The 24,262-nt window shown below is 36.7% G+C and overlaps 1 protein-coding gene across 1 annotated transcript in view; it reads right to left on the bottom strand.

Annotated features, from left to right (window-relative positions):
* The window catches only part of CFAP54 (cilia and flagella associated protein 54), a gene marked incomplete at its 5' end in the record, with an annotated part of 326,512 nt that overhangs the window by 43,879 nt on the left and 258,371 nt on the right, over positions 1-24,262 (bottom strand). Inside the window, 4 exon segments of the mRNA XM_079142877.1 lie at positions 3,542-3,648; positions 7,807-7,977; positions 12,803-13,026; positions 15,257-15,430. Of these exon segments, the coding sequence (XP_078999003.1) occupies positions 3,542-3,648; positions 7,807-7,977; positions 12,803-13,026; positions 15,257-15,430 (676 nt within the window).

Here is a 24,262-nt window from a genome sequence, read left to right as displayed (position 1 = left end):
CTTATTCCTAAATAAATCTTGAAGCCATGCTATGTTAGTTTGGCTGACCTGAAGGTATAAGATTATGACAAGTTGGCAATGACTTGAAAAGACCAATCGATAAGCCCATGATTTTTCAGAGTAGTGTGCATACTGTGTGTGTGTGCGTGTGTGCATGCGGGGAAGAGAGAGAGTCTTGGCAGAGATAGGGAGAAAAATAAAGAAAGAAGGAAAAGCGAGAACCAAAGAGGAGGCAGAGGACACAGTGGCTATGCTGCTGAATATGGAAAACTTCAGGGGCCCTGGGGCAGTGAACAGAGGATGCTGTGACAGCAAAGATGGACCAGTGGAGGGAGGCTGAAGGAAGTAGGCTTGCAGTTTAATGAGGCAGTGACCAGCATGGCCCTCAGTGTCCTCTACACTACACACACGCAAGAATGTGCATGCATATGTGTGTGCAGCCGAGAAAGCAGACTAATTATTATAGAAAATAAGTAAATAATCCAGAAAGCAAGGAGTATATACAAGAATGTCAGTTCTCCAGTTTCCCACAGCATTCTCATCTGCAGGATGGTGTGATACTAGATTACCCTAATGAGGCTTCTCAACAGTAAAAAGGGTTTTTAAAGTACCTTTAATTATATATAGAATTTTAATTTATATAGTGTGTTTTATAAACTTTTCTATTAGAAAGGCAAGAATTAAAATGTAATGCTCTGTTGTTAACAGTTTGGAAAAATTTCCCATAAAAAAAAGGGTCATCTCTAATAATGTTGGAAAAGCTGCCTTGTACACTGGAAAGGGAACAAAATGAGGACTTCTGGGACTTGGTGAGTCACACTTGGTTCCATCACACACCAGCCACAGGACCTCAAGCAGGTCCTGTGAACCTCAAGCATTTAACCTCTGTGACCCTGAAATTCTGTCTACTGCAAAATGAAAATAATAAAATCTACTTCATCGAACTCATAGGGCTTTTGTAAAGAGAAAATAAGTAACTATATGTATTCTTAACCATAAAAACTACATAAAGGAAAGATAATATTCTAAAACACCATTCTTCATTCTAATACATAGAGAAAAAATTCTTATTTCTCTTCCAAAAAGAGCATAAGACTGGGCATAACTCAATGCTAGTGCTTTCCTGTCATGCTGGGTTTGATCTCCAGCACTGAGGGAAAAAAAAAGTCTGAGTCAAACTTCCTAATTTTGTTGCTAAGCCAGGTTGGTACATGAAATCTAGCTAGGTTTTCTATTTTGTTTAAAGCAAAAAGAGAAAGAAAAAAATAGTAAGTGACCCTGAGTCTTGGGCCTAATCCTCATGACCTTACCTACCCAACACCTTGCCCATTCCTCCGTTCTCTGGCCTGACTATGCTCCTCACTGTCCTCTTCCCACCTGTCCCCTCTAGATCAATGCCTCGTCCAGGTCTTTGACTTCCCATGTTGAATAGACTATCCCAGCTGGACTGAACTAACTCCCCACTGTCTCTGCTCTCCCTGACACCTGGGAACACTCTCACCTAGTCGGTTGTGGCCTGGACAGCAGGACCCAGCAGGAAGTAGAAAGATGGATGGCAGGAAGTTTAAAGGCAGAGAGAGTGCACAGAGAACTTGATCTTGGTCATAACAGCATTACTATCATTGAGAACTACATAGCAACCTTTATGTGAGTTTATTAAAAACACTATTTTTCTTTGTTGTTGTAACAAAAACACCACAAATTAATTTTTTTTTCCTTCATGAGAACTTAAATAGGAGATGAGCAGGTGGACAATAAAAGGAGAATCTTCTCTGGCCCATTTTTTCTAGCCCAATTAACTGCTACTTTGCCTTATAAAGGATGAACAAGTCCTATCTTGACCCTCATCAGAACACAAGGAATGCTAGCCTCAGAGAGAAGAGTAGACCATTTTCATAGTGCCACCGAAGGGTAGGTTACATGAAAGGTCATCAGGCACCATCCTGTGTGATGGCCTCAGTGACATAAAATGTTCCTATTTTAGCAACTCTACTGTTGAGCACAAACACACTGAGACTGAGAAATTTTTAGGACAAATAAAAAGTCGCTTATCAGTTTGATGACTTTCTCCTCTGCAGAAATCATAATTACTTTCATCATGTGGATCTTTTTTTTTTAAAATCTATGGTGGCTGCACTGGAAAAGTATGGTTGTTTTCTTTTTTTCTAATATGTTTTTTAGTTGTAGATGGACACAATACCTTTATTTTATTTATTTTATGCAGTGCTGAAGATTGAACCCAGTGTTTCACACATGCTCTACCACTGAGCCAAACTACAGACCCCATCATGTGGATCTTAAAAAAATCCTGCAATGTTCTTGGACTTATACCAAGTGCAAAATTTCCTAATTTTGATGCTTAGCTATGCTGGTATATGAGCTGTGCCTAGGTTTTCTGCCATTCTGCAAAAGGAAGGAAGGGAGGGAGGGAGGGAGGGAGAGAGGAAGGAAGGAAGGAAGGAAGGAAGGAAGGAAGGAAGGAAGGAAGGAAGGAAGGAAGGAAGGAAGGAAGGAAGGAAGGAAGGAAGGAGGAGGGAAAGGAGGGAGGGAGGGAGGAAATTAACTGAATAATTGAAAATCTGGCAGTTCTTATACCAGCTCTTGTTTTATTCTCTTTCATGAAGAGACTAGAGGGCCTTCAAAATAAAATCATGGAGTAGGAACAGGACTCTCCAGGGAAGGACAGAGAAGCAACAATTCTCCATTCACCAAGCTCTGGCTTGATGCCTGGTAGGGTAGAGAGCTAACATTGGCAGACATGGATACTAGCGTTCTCAGCTCCCCAAAGCATGATCATCCTTCATCTGGCTTGATCCTATCAATAACTCAAAAGGGAGACAGAGCATTGGCTTAAAATGGAGGTACGGAGGCTGAGGTCACCAGAGTCATGAATAACAGAGTTGGAAATAAACTAATAAAAACCTTTTAAAGAATTAAGGAACAAAATTGTGTTAAAATGGAATAGAAAAAGAGAGAAAGTAAGCATGAAAAAATATCAGAGACCAGTCCTATTTGATGAAGAGGAAAGAATTCAGGAGGCTGAAGCAGAGATTTCGACTCTGGAAACAATATAAAACAGGAATGAGTACAAAGGGAAAGGTGAGACCAGGGAGCTGGTGGGTTTGGGGCTTAATTTTGCATCACATTAAGGAGCCATGTTACTTTTTAAACACACCGAAGTTACAGGCAAAGTGTAGTACAGACAATGTCCTTGTACTTGACCATCTCTGAAGTGTCGTGAACTGCTCCTCCAGTTGCCCAAGGTGTTAGTATTTTTTTTTTTTCATTTTTCCAGTGAGAAAACTGAGGCCCAAAGAGGTTAGGTAAGCTGCTTAGGATCGTGCTGGCAGTGAGGGGTACAAGTGGCATTTAAACTAAAACCCTCCGGACCCATAGTCTATGTTCTTAATCACTGCAATATAGTACTCCTCAAAATGAAAGGAAGATTCTTCCAAAAATACCTTGCTTTGCATTGTACATTACTGAGGGAAATATCAGCAAAGAGGATTAAGAGAATTGAACATTATCCATGTTTACTTGCCTATTCAATGGAATCCAGAAAGAGTCAACAAATATGTTGCTACAATTAGAAAGTCTAACATCTGAACTCTTCATGAGCTTTGTATTATATGCACACAATAATAAAACCTGTAAGAAAAATAATAGAATACAGTGACATTAAAAGTAACATCAAAGTTATACTTTGCCTCAAAAAAATTCAGCATAATAGCACTTTACAAAGTTTTTCTTTAGAAAAGCAAAAAGAGGGGTTTTTCCCCAAATTCACTTTAAAGAGAAATGATATGAACAAAAACTGTGTGAAAGGTCATAAGATGAAGATGAATACTATTTGGTAATAGTAAATTATTTTTGAAATGTGACATTAATTTCTGCATCCGAAGACTCTTTGTAGAAAGTACTACCCATGCATTGGTGAATCTCCAGCTTGATTTCTCTTTACTCCTCAGTGTGAATCCTCCCTGCCAGGGGCCTCCCTGCTCCCTGTTCACTGATGATGTTCCCCTCCTCTCCTCTCTATTCATTCAACCCAGTCACAACTTTGCAGGTCCCGCCTCTAAGATGAGACTTCTCTTGATTACTCACATTCTAGTAATTTCTCCATTGCTTGCATTCTGATAATTCTTAGAGTCAGGCCCATATAATAGAGCACCTATTTATGGGCATGGAGTCATAGAATTTGAGATTGGCAGAACCTTAGAGATGATCTGGTCAAAATTCCTCATTTTAGATATAACAAAGTTAAAGCCCAGGGCCAAACAATTCTGCTTCCTTGAAGAATCAAACTAAAATCAGAGTAAAGGGATTTTTTTTTTTTTAAAGCACCAAGGATAAAAAGAAGAAGAGAGGAGGTGAAACAGACGACGTTAACAACATTCTGAAAAAACTTGGAAAACTCAACAGAGAGGAAGAGCTGTGTCTCAAGTGACTTAAGAGGGATTGTCAACAGGAAGCATAACCTAAAACTGAAAAGGCTATAGGACTGGAGTGTAGGCACCTTAGAAAGCAGGACTGGGTAGGATTGCAAACAGGAGTGTTGGGCGAATGCTTCCCAGCCCTTCTCTGAGACCACACAGCCAGAGATCTCCCATCCCTTGCTTGGATGAACTTCTTCCATTTTGCTCTCTGCTGATATTAAGTCATAGAGGATCTATACTCAGGGACATTGGGGCAGGGGTTAAGTGTTGAAGTGAAAATGTTGGAATTAATGTATTCTGAATCCTCCATATCCCCTTACTCCACCACAGCCCCTTCCCAGAATGTAGGTAGCAGAGTAGGTGTCTAAGAAAATCCTCTGTGGGGAAATTGACAAGTTAAAGAGAAAAGACCCACAGATGCTGACATTTCCACAACCTCAAATGAAACTGCTGGCTCCTTCTGCAGACCTCCAACGAGGCCCATAAATCAGGAAGCCTGACCCCACCTGCTTCTCAGTGCCTCACTTCAAACACCAACAGTTAAGAGTTCAGAGCAGAAAATGAAAGGCAGATGCCAAAACCAACAGAAGAAAGGGTCTGGAAGAATCAGATACAACACAGAGAGCAGAAGAAAGCTTCCATGAAACCATAATTAGTAAAAGGACAACACTGCCTCCATGAAGTAGGAACACATGTTATTAAAATAGAACCACTGGGGAAACAAGAAAGCACTCTAAAAATTAAAAAAAGACTTTACAAAACAACTAATCAGTAAAAGATATGAAACATAAACTTGAATCTCATCTCTTCAAAAATTAAACCTAAATCTAAAATTCATAGAAAATAGGGGAGAAAAGATTAGCAAACTAAATACTTGGTCCAATAGGTTCAATATTCAAGAAGACACCAAGATAATCAGAGGCAGGAAACTGTCAAAGAAAAAATCTCTATGAACTGAAGTACAGTACTTTCCAGATTGAAAAGGGCATCGTAAGCATCCAGCACAATGGATGAAAGATCTACACCAAGGCACATTGTGGAATTCCAATACACAGGGAATAGAAGAAAGAGCCCAGAACTTCCAGAGTCATATATAAAGACATCTGATCCCACTGCTGGGCATATTTCCAAAGGCAATAATGTCAAAGAGATATCTGCACTCTAATGCTTAGCATAGCACTGTTCACAATAGCTAAGACAGGGCCTCAACCAAGAGTCCATCAACAGACAAATGGGTAAAGAAATATGTTTATAAGAGAATACAATTCAGTAATTAAAAAAAAGAATGAAATCCTATCATTTGTGGCAACATGGCTGAACCTGGAGGACATAATGTTAAGTGAAACAAAGGAGGACAGAGAAAGACAAATGCTGCATGATGTCACGTATGTCACAGAGTTGCTTTGAAGTTCAGGTAAGTGAAGTGTCTGGAACAGTAAATTCTGTTCAAGATCTTACTAGTATTATCATTTTGTGGGCTTCATGAGCTTCAACCAGTTATCCAACATCGAACTCTATACTGAAATCCTAAAATAATGAGTAGACGAAAGGACAAATACACCTATATTTACATCATCCAACAAATTTCATTCAGCTTTATCCTCCAAAAAGATAGGTTTTGGGATCTGAGAAGATCTAGTTCATCTAAGTCAACAATTCTCAATTTTTCACTGAGTTTTATGGCAGCAACTATATCTTCCATTATGAGGAATACATATATACATATTTACTGTTAAGCAAAGGAAAATGTATCCAAACTAAGAAATGGAAGCACAGAATGTTCTGCATCTTTCCTTGTGGCTTGAAAAAAATCACTATGTTTAAACTAGAATTTGTTGGAACGCGGCTTCTCATCTATGTCTGATACCAGTTTGTGAGCTCTTGCTAATTGTCAAACTTGATTGTTTAGGGCAAACCATGTTTATTTAATTATATGCAGATGTCGTCTTTACATTTGACTCTTTGACACTGTTTTCTGATAGCAGCATGTGGACATCATAGCCCATCCTGCCCTTGCTTGAGATGAATGTGATTTTTCTATGACCTTGTGAATGGACTTCATACTCTATTCCTTATTCTTTTAAACCTGTTGCTTAGGTAAACCTTCTGTTTCCCAACTAGGTAACCCTTCTAGGTAACTTTACTGGCTTTCTTGACAGCAAGTAAATAAATTCTGACTTAGATGAAGTTTTAGTTTTACAACATAGTCCATGAAAACAAAATATTCAGAATACAACATTTTTTACCTGCCGTCAGTGACACATTTTTTCTTGTGTTTCATATTCTTTTTTTAAAAAATGCTACTCATGGACCACTATATTGATTCCCTGAGCTATTAGTATTTTTGGAACCACAATTTTGAAACAACTCTAGTAAATTCCCCTAAAAGGTGTTATAGATTCTTATTTTTAAAACATATATATAATATCCTGCCAGGACTAGACTGGAAAGGGGTGGGCAGTTCATACTATTCTCCACATCCACTTCTATATTCACAGGTTGAAAATATTTGAAAAACAAAATTGCATCCAAACTGAACTTCACAGATCTCATTTTTCTCGTCAATATTCCCTAAACAACTATTTTTATAGCACTTACATTGTATTAGGTAATATAAGTAAACTAGGGATGATCAAAAATACAGGGAAGAATGTAAATAGGTTATATGCAAATGCAACACAATTTTATAAGAGACTTGCACATTCACAGATTTTGATATCCTTGGGGAATCCTAGAACCAATCCCCAGAAGATACCAAGGGATGACTATATTTTAAAAAGTAGAAAATAACTATTAATAAATATGGGAAGTGATACTTTAAAGTTTCTCTTTTTATCCAACTAAAAAGAGACATATAATTGGCTGAGAGTTAGTAGCAGGTTTCCAGCCTAAGGAAGCAGGATGAAGGGGCCAGTGTGAGACGAGACAGAGGCCCAGGAGGCTTCAGGATTTGACAGGGGTCACAAGAGTCAGGAGCTGCAGGAGCTACCAGAGGCACAGCTAGAGGGGACAACACTCATGCTCTGGGAAGTGCAATAGTAGACCAATACAGAAGACAAAAAGCAAATAAAAATGCTGAACAAGGGAAATCTATATGGCAAACATCTTATGGGAAAAAGCCTGAGGCTCTTCTTAGAAAAAACAGCAATCAAAGGAACTCTACTGTGGAAGCTTCCTCGGCAAAAGGCTATATTGACCAACTGTTCCATTTTTAAAAGCTTGACCCATTTTCAAGAAATCTCCTAGGATCTTAACCACTATCCAATAGCCAATAGTTCAGGGACTGACACCTGACACTGTTTAAGTTGAAATGGTCCAGCTAGACTTTATGTCTAAGCAGAAGACTTAGCTTTATCATTATATTACATACCATAGGTTCTCCGTCCTTCGGAGGTCTGTCCAGGGGAGGAATGTACCATTGAAAACAAAGTTCTTTGTTTAAAGTTTGCATTGCCATTTCTGATGATGTTATGTCTGTCAGGGATGGACTGGAATAAAGCTTTAAAGAAAAAACGGACTGTTGGGAACTGTCATGATACACCTGAGGAACAACAACAACAACAAAATTCATGTTAGTTTAACTGCTAATAATGAACTCATTCGATATTTAAAGCAAATTACTTGATTATATTGCAAAATTCTGAGAATTTTCTCACCTTGTTTTACAAAAGTAGATCTTAAAAGTGTCTTTAGATCACCATAGATTCACCTATCACAAAAATATGCTTTAAAATCCAGCAAACTTGACAAATTTCCACTTCAGTGAATTTTGAGGGGGATGATCTGGAGGGGAAAATACCCATGCCCCCATTTCCTCCTCAAGGTCATCACTGTTTCTAAGAAACATCTTCTATGTTGTCTTTGGTTTATTCACTGGTGAATACACCAAGGACATGGTCATAATTTATTATCTATTTTCCAATAACAGTGCCATATGCAAAACAAGACATAGTTTTTGCTCTGAAAAGTGAAAATTCATTGCTCTCATTCCCTCTTTAAATGAATGTGGCTGATTTGTAATTCAAGTCTTTGGTGACTCTGGGTCCAACTTCTTTTACAGAACTTGGTCACTGCATAAAGAGTCTTCAAGAAACACAAATGTGTGGAATGCAATTGGCAATTTCATAAATTATTTAATTAGTTGTCTAAGGTAGCAAGAAGACAAAGCATGGCAGCTATTTATCAACAAAACAACAGGCTAGCCATAGAGACAATAATAGAGCTCAAAATATCTTAAATATAAAAAGGACCGACAATGGAGTGAAAACTATTTTCAAGATCAACTTCATGTCATTCCCAAGATCACAGAGCAGTAGCTGAGAAGCAGTTCCTCTATTGCCCTGTTTCTGACATCAAAGGTTTGCTGACTGAGGTGAACATGTCAGTTCCAGAAAGAAATCCTTAGTGTTTCTATAAGGTTTTGTCCCTCCCATTATTTCTTAACCTATTCAAGACACAATGCAAGTCTTCAAAATAAAATAAAAAGAGAGAGAGAGTGACCTTTCAAGTTGTCTACTGATAAAAGAAAAAAGATGTTTTGACTGCAAGGTAATATAAGTGTGAAAAACTTTTCAAAAATGTCTACAGGCTATCATAAAAGCATACCACAAGCCAGAATCCTCATTTGTTTGCACTATGATACTTGAAGCGTGACCAAAATGCAAAATAAGCAAGATTGTTAGGGTTAAATAGACCCTCAAGAGTGCTTAATTAAGACTAATTCCGTGTCAGGCAATTCACAAAAAAAAAAAAAAAGAAAAAAAAATCAGGTAAATAATTCAAAAAAATAATTCCTCCTATTTTTTCATATATGAGTAACTTTCAGAGATTCTGACAATAATTTGAGTAAAGAATTCATATTTAATCACTAGCTAAGTAAAAAAGAATAAAAACCAAACACCTTTATTTCTATATATGCAGTATCTTGTAGCAGGATGGGCTAATAATAGTAAATTGTAATGGAAGTCAATATCAAAACAGGTATTTAGTTTTCCATTATCTTTGAAGTACTGTAATATCTAGTTGCTAATGTGATTAATTACATAAGCTAACTGAAGAGTTATACACTAAGTACTTTTTATATGCTTTCTCCATTCCTTGAAAGGAATAAAAGGACAGATCTACCCAGTGAACCCCAGGTTGCAATAGTCCTATAAACAACAAACCACCTAGCACTAGTGAAATAGTTGACCTTGCACAGACTGTTGCAGGCACATGAAGTATAAGCACAAGTAGCTCAGCACCATGTACAGTTTTAAACATGTCTTTTCTATGGAAGTTTCAATGAAATTGGCTTGGCTTTGTTTTCCCCTCACAAAGCTCCAATGGACTTCACAATATGAAAATTCATACAAATGATGAACACAACCGTAGCAATGATTGTTCTGGAAAAGGCATCTATTCTTTGTGGAGGAAAAGCATGTTGAAGTATCAAATTATGGAAAGAGTTTGATTGAAATAGCCTCCTGAGTGATTAAAGCCTCAAAAATGTTATTATAAAAATCATCCAAGCTTAGCGTTTATATTAAAAAAAATCCAAAAAGGCTTTATGCTCGTTAGCTGTCTACCCCACTGAAACGAACACATGATTAGGTAGCTCGCACCTGTCAGGCGAGTGACAGTGATCTCCAGAGCTGATTATCCTGGGAGAGTGTTACACTAATTATATCAAAAAAGAGCAAACAGGGTGAAACAACTCTTTGATAACACTGTTGCCATTAGAAATGTCTCATGTATTTACAAGATATGCAAAGTTGTACCTTTGGAGCATCATCCTTAGGAGATGGGTAATAATAGGTTGCCCTTAATGCTAGAACACCTCACAGAGCTCCTTTCAGAACAGTATTTAAGAAGTCACACATATTAGTTTCCAAAGTCTTTTTCAATAACCACAAGAATGGATCCATTAAAACTACTTTCTCAGCCTTTCCAGTCCCTTGTCCCTTACTTTAAAACAGCAGAGGTATCCAGGAAATAAGGTGGCAAAACTCAAAGAGAATCTCAGTTCCTGGGGAAGTGGGGTGGGGTGGGGGGGGGGGGGTAGAATGGGAATCTGGTGTTTAAATAGATGGAAAGGATTTCATCCCACATCGACTAATTCCTTCCTTGGGAGGGGGTGAGACATTAACCTAGATTCCTGACCTGTCTGCTTCCTTACTCACTCCTCTCCCTAGTGGATAGTTATTTGATGGGTAAATTTAGGAAAAGTGAATTTTTACAGGGAGTGAACATTCTCTGTGTTTCTTCATGCAACAGATTTTTAAGGGGCCTGTGCCCACAGGGCACAGTTTCTATAGGGGCCTATAATGACCCGATAATATAGGACTGGATTGATAAATCTTCCTACTTTGGTATTCATTATTTGAAAGTAATGAATTCAGTAGTGTATATAAACTTCACCCTACAATGTTAACTTCATGACCATAAGGCAGGTATTTTTAAGTCCTGATCCATCTTATTCTTTTCTCTTATTTTTAAATGATTGAGAATCTGGGCAGAAATGTGGGTGCTGAGTACCAAGCATGCCACAAAAGTTCAGAATACAGGAAGGGAGGGAAAGTTATTTGGGAAATCTTTCCATGTGATTCTAAGACATTGCCCTGGAGACAACTCCATAATCCCAATTGGGAATCATTTCTTTAACTGAAGTCTTAAAAATTCCTTAATGAGTTTTACCACAATTTTCTTCAACTCATAATTTATTAAATAAATCATCTGACTCTCTTGAGTAGAAGGGCAAGAATGTCCAAAAGGGTGATTTAAAAAAATATTATTATCTACCCAAAACATACAGTTGCTACATTCTAGTAGAATAAGATGTGCGAGGGTTCTCACTCTGGAATGAGCCACATTTTCAGATCACTGCTCTAGGATAGTTAGCCACAGAAACATGGATGTGTCTGATATAGAAAAGTCTATAACTGTAAAAATAAAGAGCTAGGTGGCAAAAATTGAAGTAGAGAGAATTCAAAATAAAGGAGAATTTTTCTGGTTTTGAAAGAACTCTGTACAAGTAAATCAATTTGTTAGTTTCACAAATATATAATGGACATGCTGTGTCCACTTGGGTTTTTCTGCTAGAATCTCAGATGAGTCTACGAAGCAGAAAGCACCAGCTTCCTCCACGGAGGTGATGGTCCTCCTGCCTCCCTTAGAGCTACTGATGGTGTTACCATGCTCCAGTGAGCAGAGGTTCCAGTGGCAGAATAGGCTCTGCCAGTCCATCTTCTTTGCTTTCCATCTCCAAAGGATCATCAAATTGTTGTTGTTGTTGTTGTTGTTGTTTTCAACTTCACTGAAACAATTATCTTCTACAGCTATCTTCTCCTTCCCCTTGTTACCACTGCTCTATCTTCTCTCTCTCAGATAACTCCTTTTCCTCTGTTCTTGTCCAATCAACCCTATATACTAACATGTTTCAGGTTTCACATTCTTTCTGACACTTTTTTCCTAAAAAGCATCTCTGAAATAGTTTAATTTTCTTTTGGTCTAATTTTATGTCTGTTTCTTTACTCCCATACCAAGACTATGTACAGGAACCACGTCTTCTCCATCCTTTCTGCCTTTACCAACTAAGAGTTGCTCTAGTGTATTGTATTGTTTGTTGAATACTAAATTTTAGGCACATAGTCCTATTTTTAAACAAAACTCCTTTTTAATATCTGGTAATTCATCCATTTTGATTGCTTGGTCAAATATTCAAATTACTACTATTTAAGATCCTAGGTGTGATCCTAAGTTCAAAAACTGCTTCATTCTTATTCCCCTTTTTATATCTTTTCAACAGTTTACTTGCTTTTATTTTGCTTTTGTGGTACTGGAGATTGAACCCAGGGCCTCATGCGTACTAGGCAGGTGCTCTACCGCTGAACTAATTTAATAATAACTTCCCCAAATAAAAAAATCTTCTAACTTTTATTTAAAATTTCTACCTCTATTATCTATTCACATTCACAACTGTAAAGAGTACATATCCTGAATTGTTTTTATTATACATTTAAAACAAAGGTTCAGAAATTAAGTATAAATTTAGAAACTCTGACTACAGAGTGACAATTTTGAAATTTGTGTTACTTCTGCAAAATGGCTGCCTGAGAGATGTTTTGTGCAGGAATGTAGAAAAGTCTGAGAAAATATCAAGGTTTATGGGAACAAGAAGACAGAACATTTGAAATGTGAACTATCCTGAAAATCCAGGCTATATGTTTGGCCTATCTAAATAGTGAAACAAAAATGAATGTTCCCTAAAACTCTGAGGGAAACGGAGATCTCTGTGCAAAGACAGGGGTTAATGTGCTTCTTCCAGATGTGAGGATAACTCTAATAAGTCTGAAATATCACAGATATCTAACGTTTTAAAACCTTACCTTGGCTGACGTGTCATATAAGACTTTCTCTGAAAGAAGTGGGTTTTCCAATCCTAGAAAAAGTTCTTTGGGGAATTCATCAATACAAGAAGAAGAATATAGCTGTAAGTACTTTTTAAGAAAAAAATGCATTTCTTTTTGGCGTAAAATCAGTTCAGAGTTGTAAACGGATGTGAGAAGCGTATCATCTGGCAAGGAAATTCCAGATACTGGTTTTGCAGATGCTTAAGGAAGAAAAATACTTAAATTAGGCTCATGTTAGGAAACAGAATGGTCTTGATAGTGTTGGTTTGTTTGCTGACCACTGTTCTATATATCCCTGACGTGGTCAGGAACCATCATGGTGACAAAGGCAGATGCATTCCTGAGGCCTAACTCATAATCATTACCCATTAAAAGTGCAATGTGTGTTCCCCCCAACCCCCACCCTCTCTCCCAAACAATCTATCCACCATAGAGACCAGGTGCATCATAAAAGCCAGGTTGCCTTTGCCATAATGTCTCCAAGAATAGACCAGATGTGAGAATGAAGCTGTTGGAAACCCAGAAGGATAGAAGTTGTACAACCTCTTGGGCCCTTTACCTGCTACTGATTCAAAGCACAGTATGCGTTCTCATCCACCCCCACACATGTGCCCCCTCAGCAGCTGCAACAGCCCAAAGCCAGGATGTTTGCACAAGAAGAAGAACATCTTCTGAAACTGTGCCCACGATCAGTGGAGAAATTCCCAGGCTATAGCCCACCCTGCAACCCCACACAAGAATACAAGCTTGTCCTGCTTCTTCTGTTGAGGGGCCAGTCTGATTCCTCTCTCAAGTAGTGCTGTTCCCTTTCTCCTCCAGGTGAACCCCCACCCCAGCTAAAGTCTGGCCTGCTTGTTCACACTCACTGGGCTTGGTTCCATTTCTACTGTTGCCAAGTAAGAAGCTCCCCTCTCCGACATCCCCCCACCAGCTAGAGGCTGCCAATCACCTAAGGAAAGAAAATTTCAGAAGCATATGTGGATATTGCTTCCAGTGCTAAGTAATAACAATAGTGCCATTTATTCTCTCTGTTTTTTTTTTTTTTTTTTTTTTTTTTTGGTGGGGGGCGTGTTCTTCTCAAACAGAGCCTACAGGAAGAATTTGTTTGTAGGTGGTTTATTTGAAAAATGATCTTAAAGAACTCAAGTGGGGAAATGGGCCAACTGGGACAGGGGGAGATGGAGCTAATAAAGGTGAATAAATGAATGATAAATTAATGGGTTACAGCTATGGGCAGTGAGGATTCGGTCCTCCTGAGGCCTCCTGAAAAACCAAGAGGAATAGTCCCAATGGGAGACAGAAGCTCAAATAGTTTGTCTAGCCATTCCTGACCTCATTAGTTGAAAGTTCCTCCTGGGTATGTGGAATATCTGACACCCCAGGCTGTCCTGGAGCTTCCAAGAAAGCCCAGAGCAGAAAAGTGGCAAAATGTGGGTGTTTGATTTGGGAAGTGTCCACAGGTGAACTCAGTGAGCTAGGCTGCTATGGGGCAGGGCGCCAACCAGGGCTGGCTGCACTGCCTGCTGTCCCATCTTTCCTCTCTGCACTTACATTGCTCTAGGCCCCATCACGATGAAACTTTTAGCCCTGTCACCTTTCTGAGCACTAACTCCTGATAAATGTGTTCAGTCACTCTGTAATTCAAATTATCTTCCCTGCTGACTTCCCCACTGCTGGGCCTTGGCATGGGTCAAACTGTCCTATCTGTTTGTGCTCAGCAACACTGTAGGACTAACATCATGGGCAGAGATGAGACACATTGTTACAAAAGCACAAGAGGGACTGATGTGAAGCAGATTTTACCAGTTTTTCTAGATATTCTGTAAACAGTGATTCAAAAAGAAAATTGAACAAGAACAGCAAGGTTCTAGAGTTAAATCCCACATTGTAAGCTATGCATTTCTTCCTTTTTGCATACTGGATATTGGCATACTCTCTCCCTAAAGCCAAACCTTCATCAACTCTCACACTGTGATCTTTGTTTCCAAACCATCTTGAGCCATGGACCATTCTGGCATTCTTGGGAAGCCTCAGGATGTTTCTATATCACGGTGAAATAAAATATATAGAATTTCTAAGGAAACCAATTACATTGTAATACTTTCTGTCTAAAGGTCCATGAATTCCAGGTTAAGTATCCCTGAAGTTTTTATCTTCTGATAAGAGTTCACTCACGCCAGGTAGCTAGGCATGATGGTACATGCCTATAATCTCAGCTACTCAGGAGGGAAGGCTGAGGTGGGAGGATCACAAGTTCAAGGCCAGCCTGGGCAGAAAAGAAGGAAGGAAGGAAGTAGGGAGGGAGGGAGGGAAGAGGAATTTTATAGTTCTAAATAACAAACATGACCTAAACAGGAACCAGAAAGGAATGTGTTCTTTTTTTTTTTTTTTTTTTTTTTTTTTTTTTTTTTTAACACATTGAAACAATACCTAGCAATTTGCTCAAGTTATTGATTCTTTGCAGGTGTATGTAGTAGCGCAGGAGAAGGATCCATGTGATATCTACTTTGGTCTGAATCTTTGTTCTAGCATCTTTGTTGTCATAGATGTCATCATTTTGGTACAAAGCTGTACAGAAATTCTGAAAGTCAACTTGGTAGTTATCTGAAAGTAAAAAACAGGGTTTTTAAAAATAATACAGTGTTATGCTTTTCTTGAAAAACAACCACATCAGAAAAAAATGCAGAACTTAGAAGGGACAGACTGACACATAAGCATATGTTCAATTAAAAATCTTTTAATTTTAAAAGATTTCAGAGATTTCAAACACAATGTCTACTGACAAACCACAGACTGAGAAAAGATATTAAGAGCACATATGAATTATTTTTTCTCTAATATATCAAAATACCTTGAACCAACTACTAAGAAAGTGTTAAGTAATCAAATGTCAGTAGGCTAGTCACACACACACACACACACACACACACACACACAAATGCAACAGGCAATTCAGAGAAAAGTAAAGACAAATGACAAAAAAAAAAAAAAATGTAGCCTTACTAAAAATCAGGGTCATGCAAATTGTGATGAAATGCATTTCACACAGACACTAAAATCTGAAAATAGTAAGAACTAGTTATAATTTAAAGAAACTAGAATATTCATATTCTATTTGTGTTTGCAGCTTTTTGGAAAAGCAATGTTGTAGGCTCTCATAAAACTAAAAACTCATATGTGTACAAAGTCTCACTCAAAAATGATTATGGTAGTTTTATAGTTTCAAGAGAAGGAAACTTTGAAAATTAACAAGACCAATTCGTTTGATTTCATTTATAAGGAATGAATTAGATCTATGAGGAAGAAAATAAAAGGGTAGAGCTTCATTTCAAATTACAGCAGTACCACCCTGCATTGTATGAACTTGAATCTCTCTGTGCCTTGGGGCTCTCTGGGCTTTTGATTTTCTGAGTCGCTTCTTTAAAATGGGCACATTACAACTGGTTATAGAGAAATCTTGAAGACATACACAGAGTTAAGAAACCAGGTTCCAGATACATGTGGACTATGATAGCATTTTTATAAATTTGAAGGTTTTCTATTTCTCTGTCATATATATACATATATATGTTATATATATATGACTTATATATGTAATATATATTACATATATTTAATATGTTATATATAAATTTATTTGATTACAATAGAAGTTGTCTCTAGGGAGGAAAATAATAGAGACTAATAGGATCTTCTATAGGTAGTGGCCTATGCATGTTTTCTTGAATAATAAAATGAATTTACATGTACTGAACATCCAACAAAATATTCTTTTGGAGTACTGTGTACTTTTGGAGTACTTTGTAAATCTTCTAATCCAAATTTCCCTCTCCGTCTGAATCCATCTCCTAGAAATAACCACTATCCAAAATTTTGTGTTAATTTTACCATAGCTGTCCTTTACCTTTTAAATGCGGATATTATATATCATATAATAAATAATGTGTTGTTAATTTTATCTTTTGAGGATTTCTCTAGGAGAGAAATTACATATATTTATTTTTTCCCATTAAACATTATGCTTTAAACTTTATTCAGGATCATAAATATAGCTATAATTCATTGATTTTTCATTATCACATGTTATTCCTTTAAATGAATATACTGTAATTTATCTATTCTATTGTTGATATTCATGGGGGGTTCTTTCTCAATTTGTTTTAATTTATTTGTTTTATTTCTAAATTTATTTTTGTCTTTGCTGTTATGAATAAGGCTGCTAGGAATATTTAGTACCTAAATTAACTTTAAGTGGAATTATGAGGTAGTTCTTTTTCAGGTGTTTTTTTTAACCAATTTTGGCTTTTGTTTTTCTATATAAAGTTTAGCATCAGCTTGTTAAATTCTATAAAATAAAACCTGATGAATTGTTACTGAAAGTACATTTTTTTAAAAAGTATTTTCTAGTTGTAGATGGACATAATACCTTTATTTTATTTATTAATTTTTGTGTGGTGCAAATAATCTAACCCAGTGTCTCACACGTGGCCAGGCAAGGGGTCTGCCACTGAGCCACAACCCAGTCCCAAAACTACATTGTTTATAAATCATGTTTAGAAAATCTTCCTGGCATCTTACCAATACTGAGCATTCTTATCTACCTCTGTTTCCTGTTTTTTTCAATAAAACTTAGTAATTTTTTGTTTTGTAACTTTTGATAGATTAATCCCTTGATGTTTTACATACTTTATAGCTAAACATAATATTTTTTAAATGTATTGTGTTTAACACAGAAATAAAATCTTATACCCATCAGTTCTTACTATGTATAGTTTTGGGGAATTAGATATGTGAATAAGCCATAATTAATGACAGATTATTTTCTTGCCTATTCCTGTAATCCTTATTTTTAAAAATTTCTTTTCCCACCTCTCATGCATCAGGCTACTGAACACTGGGAGGTTTCATTACTATATGACAGTTATACTGTAGATTTTCTTTTTTCTCCTCATAGAAAAAATTTGAGTTTTTATTTCTTTACTTTTCTTGCTCTCTTTTCCTTTTGTTTACCTGTTCCCTCAGAGTCTCTTTCTCCCTTTTTTGCATGCTAACATCCGATTTCTTTTGATTACACTTTCACCCTTTCTATTATCTAGAACTTCTGTATAATCTTTTCTTATCACATTAACAGCCACATTCTACATCCCTCTGCATCCTCTTTGTCCTCCATTAGAAACTGCAGACCTTATTGTAAATCTGTTTGTTTTACTGAAGATAATATTTTAACTCATTTTGTTTATTATGACAATTTTGTTATTGTCCTCATAGGGGCTATTTGGTCTAGGATTGCATAGTGTCTGAATTGGGCACTGCTAATGTTGATCTCCCCTTAAAGAAAGGGTTTTGGAAACCTATAGGGCCACTATAAGCCTATAGGGGGAAATCTGCAATACCCCAGATCTGCACTGCTAGAGGGGAAGATACATGAAAAACATGAAAAAACAAGGGAAGAAAATGATCCAAACAAATCTAGATTCTATAGTAATAGAATCCAATGACAGTATGTTAGAAGAAATATCAGAAAAGGACTTCAGATCATACATGATTAAGATGATTCGTGAAGCAAAGGATGAAATAAGAGAGCAAATGCAGGCCATGAATGATAATACCAATAAGCTGAAAGAGCACCTGCAGGAAGCAAAAGATCATTTCAACAAAGAGATAGAGATCCTCAAAAAAAAAAAAAAAAAAAAAATGGAAATCCTTGAAATGAAAAAAACAATAAACCGAATTAAAAACTCAATGGAAAGCATCACCAAAAGACTAGACCACTTGGAAGACAGACCCTCAGACAATGAAGACAAAATATTTAATCTTGAAAATAAAGTTGCCAAAACAGAGAAGATGGTAAGAAATCATGAACAGACTCTCCAAGAACTATGGGACATCATGAAAAGGCCAAATTTAAGAATTATTGGGATTGAGGAAGGCACAGATATACAAACCAAAAGAATGAACAACCTATTCAATGAAATAATATCAGAAAACTTCCCAAGCCTGAAGAATTAAATGGAAAATCAAATACAAGAGGCTTACAGAACACCAAATGTGCAAAATCACAACAGATACACACCAAGGCACATTATAATGAAAATGCCTACCATTCAAAATAAAGATAGGATTTTGAAGGCTGCTAGAGAAAAGCATCAGATTACATATAGGGGAAGACCAATACGGATAGCAGCCGAGTTCTCAACCCAGACTCTAAAAGCTAGAAGGACCTGGAAGGACATATTTCAAGCTCTGAAAGAACATGGTTGCCAACCAAGAATCCTATACCCAGCAAAAATAACCTTCAGATTTGAAGATGAAATAAATTCCTTTCATGATAAAAAAAAGTTAAAAGAATTTACAAATAGAAAGCCTGCACTACAGAATGTTCTCAACAAAATATTCCATGAGGAGGAAATGAAAAACAACAATGTAGGTCAGCAAAGGGAGGAACTACCTTAGAGAAAAACCACTCAAAGGAGAAACCAAGCCAAATCAAAAACCAAAAATAAGCCAAGTGACTGGGAATACAAATCATATCTCAACAATAACCCTAAACATAATGGCCTAAACTCATCAATCAAAAGACATAGACTGGCAGAATGGATTAAAAAGAAAGACCCAACAATATGCTGCCTGCAAGAGACTCATCTCATAGAAAAAGACATCTACAGACTAAAGGTAAAAGAATGGGGAAAAACCTACTACGCATATGGACTCACTAAAAAGTGGGGGTTTCCATCCTTGTACCAGATAAAGTAGACTTCAAGCCAAAATTAGTCAGAAGGGATAAAGAAGGACATTTCATACTGCTCAAGGGAACCATAAATCAGGAAGACATAACGATAGTAAATATTTATGCCCCAAACAATGGTGCATCCCTGTACATCAAAAAATTCCTTCTCAATTTCAGGAATCACATAGACCACAACACAATAATTCTGGGTGACTTTAACACACTGCTGTCACCACTGGATAGAACTTCCAAACAAAAACTAAACAAAGAAACCATAGAACTCAATAACACAATCAATAACCTAGACTTAATAGACATATATAGAATAGTCCATCCATCAATGAGAGGATTCACTTTCTTCTCAGCAGCACATGGAACCTTCTCGAAAATAGACCATATGTTATGCCACAAAGCAGCCCTTAGGAAATGCAAAAAAATAGAGATACTGCCTTGTGTTCTATTAGATCATAATGGACTGAGAGTAGAAATCAAGGACAAAATAAAAAACAGAAATTACTCCAACACCTGGATACTAAATAATATGCTATTGAATGAAACATGGATAACAGAAAACATCAGGGAGGAGATAAAAAAATTCTTAGAGGTCAATGAGAATGACGATACAACATATCAAAATCTCTGGGACACTATGAAAGCGGTACTAAGAGGAAAATTCATTGCATGGAGCACATTCCAGAAAAGAATGAAAAGTCAACAACTAAATGGCCTAACATTACAGCTCAAAGCCCTAGAAAAAGAACAGAATAATAGCAAAAGTAGTAGAAGGCAGGAAATCAGTAAAATCAGAGCTGAAATCAATGAAATTGAAACAAAAGAAACAATTCAAAAAATTGACAAAACTAAAAGTTGGTTCTTTGAGAAAGTAAGCAAAATAGACAAAATAGACAAACCCTTAGCCACACTAACAAAGAGAAAGAGAGAGAAAACTCAAATTACTAAAATTCATGATGAAAAAGGAAATATCACAACAGACACGACTGAGATACATAATTAGAAGCTACTTTGAAAATCTGTATTCCAACAAAATAGAATCTACCGAAGACATTGACAAATTTCTAGAGACATATGCTCCTCCCAAACTGAACCAGGAGGACATACACAATTTAAACAGATCAATCTCAAGCAATGAAATAGAAGAAGCCATTAAAAACCAGCCATCCAAGAAAAGCCCACGACCAGACAGATTCTCAGCAGAGTTCTACAAGACCTTCAAAGAAGATCTTATTCCAATACTTCTCAAAGTATTCCAGGAAATAGAAAAAGAGGGTACCCTACCAAACTCATTCTATGAAGCTAATATCACCCTCATACCCAAACCAGGCAAAGACAAATCAAGGAAAGAAAATTTTAGGCCAATATCCTTGATGAATATAGATGGAAAGGTTCTTAACAAAATATTGGCAACCATATCCAAAAGCATATTAAGAAAATCGTGCACCACGATCAAGTGGGGTTCATCCCTGGAATGCAAGGATGGTTTAACATCTGTAAATCAATAAATGTAATCCATCATGTCAATAGACTTAAGGATAAGAATTATATGGTTATTTCAATTGACGCAGAAAAAGTATTTGACAAAATACAACTCCCCTTCATGCTCAAAACACTAGAAAAAATAGGGATAGTAGGAACATACCTGAACATTGTAAAGGCTATTTATGCTAAGCCCATGGCCAACATCATTCTTAATGGAGAAAAACTGAAACCATTCCCTTTAGAAACTGGAACAAGACAGGAATGTCCTCTTTCACCACTTCTATTCAACACTGCCCTTGAAACTCTAGCCAAAGCAATTAGGCACACTAAAGAAATTAAAGGGATACAAATAGGAAAAGAGGAACTTAAGCTGTCACTATTTGCTGATGACATGATTCTTTATTTAGAGGATCCAAAAAACTCCTCCAGAAAACTTCTAGACCTCATCAATGAATTCAGAGAAATAGCAGGCTATAAAATCAACACACATAAATCTAAAGCATTTTTATACACAAGGGACAAAACAGCTGAAAGGGAAATGAGGAAGACAACTCCATTTGCAATAGCCTCAAAAAAAATAAAATACTTGGGCATCAATCTAACCAAAGAGGTAAAAGTTCTCTACAATGAAAACTACAAAACATTGAAGAAAGAAATTGAGGAAGACCTTAGAAGATGGAAAGATTTCCCATGTTCTTGGATAGGCAGAATTAATATTGCCAAAATGGCCATACTACCCAAAATGCTATACAGATTCAATGCAATTCCAATTAAAATCCCAATGATGTACCTTACAGAAATAGAGCAAGCAATCGTGAAATTCATCTGGAAGAATAAGAAACCCAGAATAGCTAAAACAATCCTTAGCAGGAAGAATGAAGCAGGGGGTATCGCAATACCAGAACTTCAACAATACTACAAAGCAATAGTAACAAAAATGGCATGGTAATGGCACCAAAATAGACATGTAGATCAATGGTACAGAATAGAGGGCACAGACACAAACCCAAATAAATACAATTTTCTCATACTAGACAAAGGGGCCAAAAATATGCAATGGAGAAAAGATAGCCTCTTCAACAAATGGTGCTGGCAAAACTGGAAATCCATGCAACAGAATGAAACTAAACCCCTATCTCTCACCCTGCACAAAAATCAACTCACAGTGGATCAAGGACCTCGAAATCAGACCAGAGACCTTGCATCTTATAGAAGAAAAAGTAGGTCCAAATCTTCACCTTGTTGGCTTAGGATCAGACTTCCTTAACAGGACCCCCATAGCACAAGAAATAAAAGCCAGAATCAATAACTGGGATAGATTCAAACTAAATACCTTTCTCTCAGCAAAGGAAACAATCAGCAATGCGAAGAGAGAGCCTACAGAGTGGGAGAAAATCTTTGCCACTCATACTCAGATAGAGCACTAATTTCCAGAATATATAAAGAACTCAAAAAACTCTACACAAAGAATACAAATAACCCAATCAACAAATGGGCTAAGGATATGAACAGACACTTCACAGAAGAAGATCTACAAGCAATCAACAAATATATGAAAAAATGTTCAACATCTTTAGTAATAAGAGAAATGCAAATCAAAACTACCCTAAGATTCCATCTCACCCCAATTCGAATGGTGATTATGAAGAATACAAGCAACAATAGGTGTTGGAGAGGATGTGGGGAAAAAGTTACACTCATACATTGCTGGTGGGGCTGCAAATTAGTGCAGCCACTCTGGAAAGCAGTGTGGAGGTTCTTTAGAAAACTTGGAATGGAACCACCATTTGACGCAGCTATCCCACTCCTCAGCCTATACCCAAAGGACTTAAAATCAGCATACTACAGAGATACAGCCACATCAATGTTCATAGCTACTCAATTCACAATAGCCAGACTGTGGAACCAACCTAGATGTCCTTCAATTGATGAATGGATAAAGAAATGGAATATTACTCAGCTATAGAGAATAATAAAATTATGACATTTGCAGGCAAATGGATGAAATTGGAGAATATCATGCTAAGTGAGATAAGCCAATCTCAAAAATCCAAAAGGCAAATGATCTCACTGAGAAGCGGATGATGACACATAATGGAGGGTAGGAGGGGGGCAAGAATGGAGGAAGGAGGGACTGTATAGAGGGAAAAGAGGAGTGGGAGGGGTGGGGGAGAGGAAAAAATAACAGAATGAATTAAACATCATTACCCTATGTAAATGTATGTTTATGCAAATGTTATGATGTTACTCCATGTACAAACAGAAACGACATGTATCCCATTTGTTTACAATAAAAATAAATTTTTTTAAAAAATTATTTTCCCTATAATACTGTGCAAGGCAGGAATTCCAGAACAATTTTGAACCAAAGTGGTGACAACATTTTTGCTTCTGCTTTTAAAGGGGACAGCGTAGCATTTGAATACTGAGTATAAGTGCAGTAGGCTTTTTCCTCACTTTTTCCAATTAAGGAAATTTCCTTTAATTCTTAGTTTTAGACTCATGAGTGGTTGAATTTTATTGAATTTTTCTGCATTTATTCAAGAGGATGAATGTTTTTCTCTTCTAATCAGTTAACATAGTAATTTAGTTTAATAGATCTTCTAATGTTGAATTATATTTACATTTATGAAAATAATCCAATTTAACATGTTGTATCTTTTAATGAGATGCTTATTTTCTCCATACATTTATATTATAAAAAATAAAAATCTCTCCAGAGGCAAAGTATTTTTAACCAATTGTATTTTAGTTCTAGTGTTTAGTACCAGCTCCTAAAATAATTCCCTTATAGCACCTTTTCCTAAATTATCAGTTTCAGAAAACTCATTGACTTTCTTCTGTAACCTATAAGGTATTACTTGCACAAACACTCCTTTGACTTCAAAATTTTTATAGTTACATCTTTAGTGCCCCTATTTTTATATATCACCAATGTTCTAAAACCTTTCTTTCTAGTTCACCAAATATAAAGTCTCTTGATGTCATACTTTCAGATCTAAAAGTGTCTACTCCCTTCTTTTTCTTTGCCAGTCTGTTTTCAAAGTTGATAACATTTAAGTTCTGTTCTGTCTCCATAGTGTCCTTCCTTATTTTATCTCTAAGTTGAAAATCAATAAATAATACCTAAATTATTATAACTGCATACGGATTGTTCACTTCCTTAAGACCAAATATCTTTCACAAAGGGTAAATGTCATAATCTTATGACC

Source organism: Sciurus vulgaris (genome assembly GCF_902686455.1).
Source record: "Sciurus vulgaris genome assembly, chromosome: 5".
Classification (NCBI taxonomy): domain Eukaryota; kingdom Metazoa; phylum Chordata; class Mammalia; order Rodentia; family Sciuridae; genus Sciurus; species Sciurus vulgaris.
Note: the sequence above shows the minus strand (reverse complement) of the source record. Positions and strands in the feature narration are given on the sequence as shown.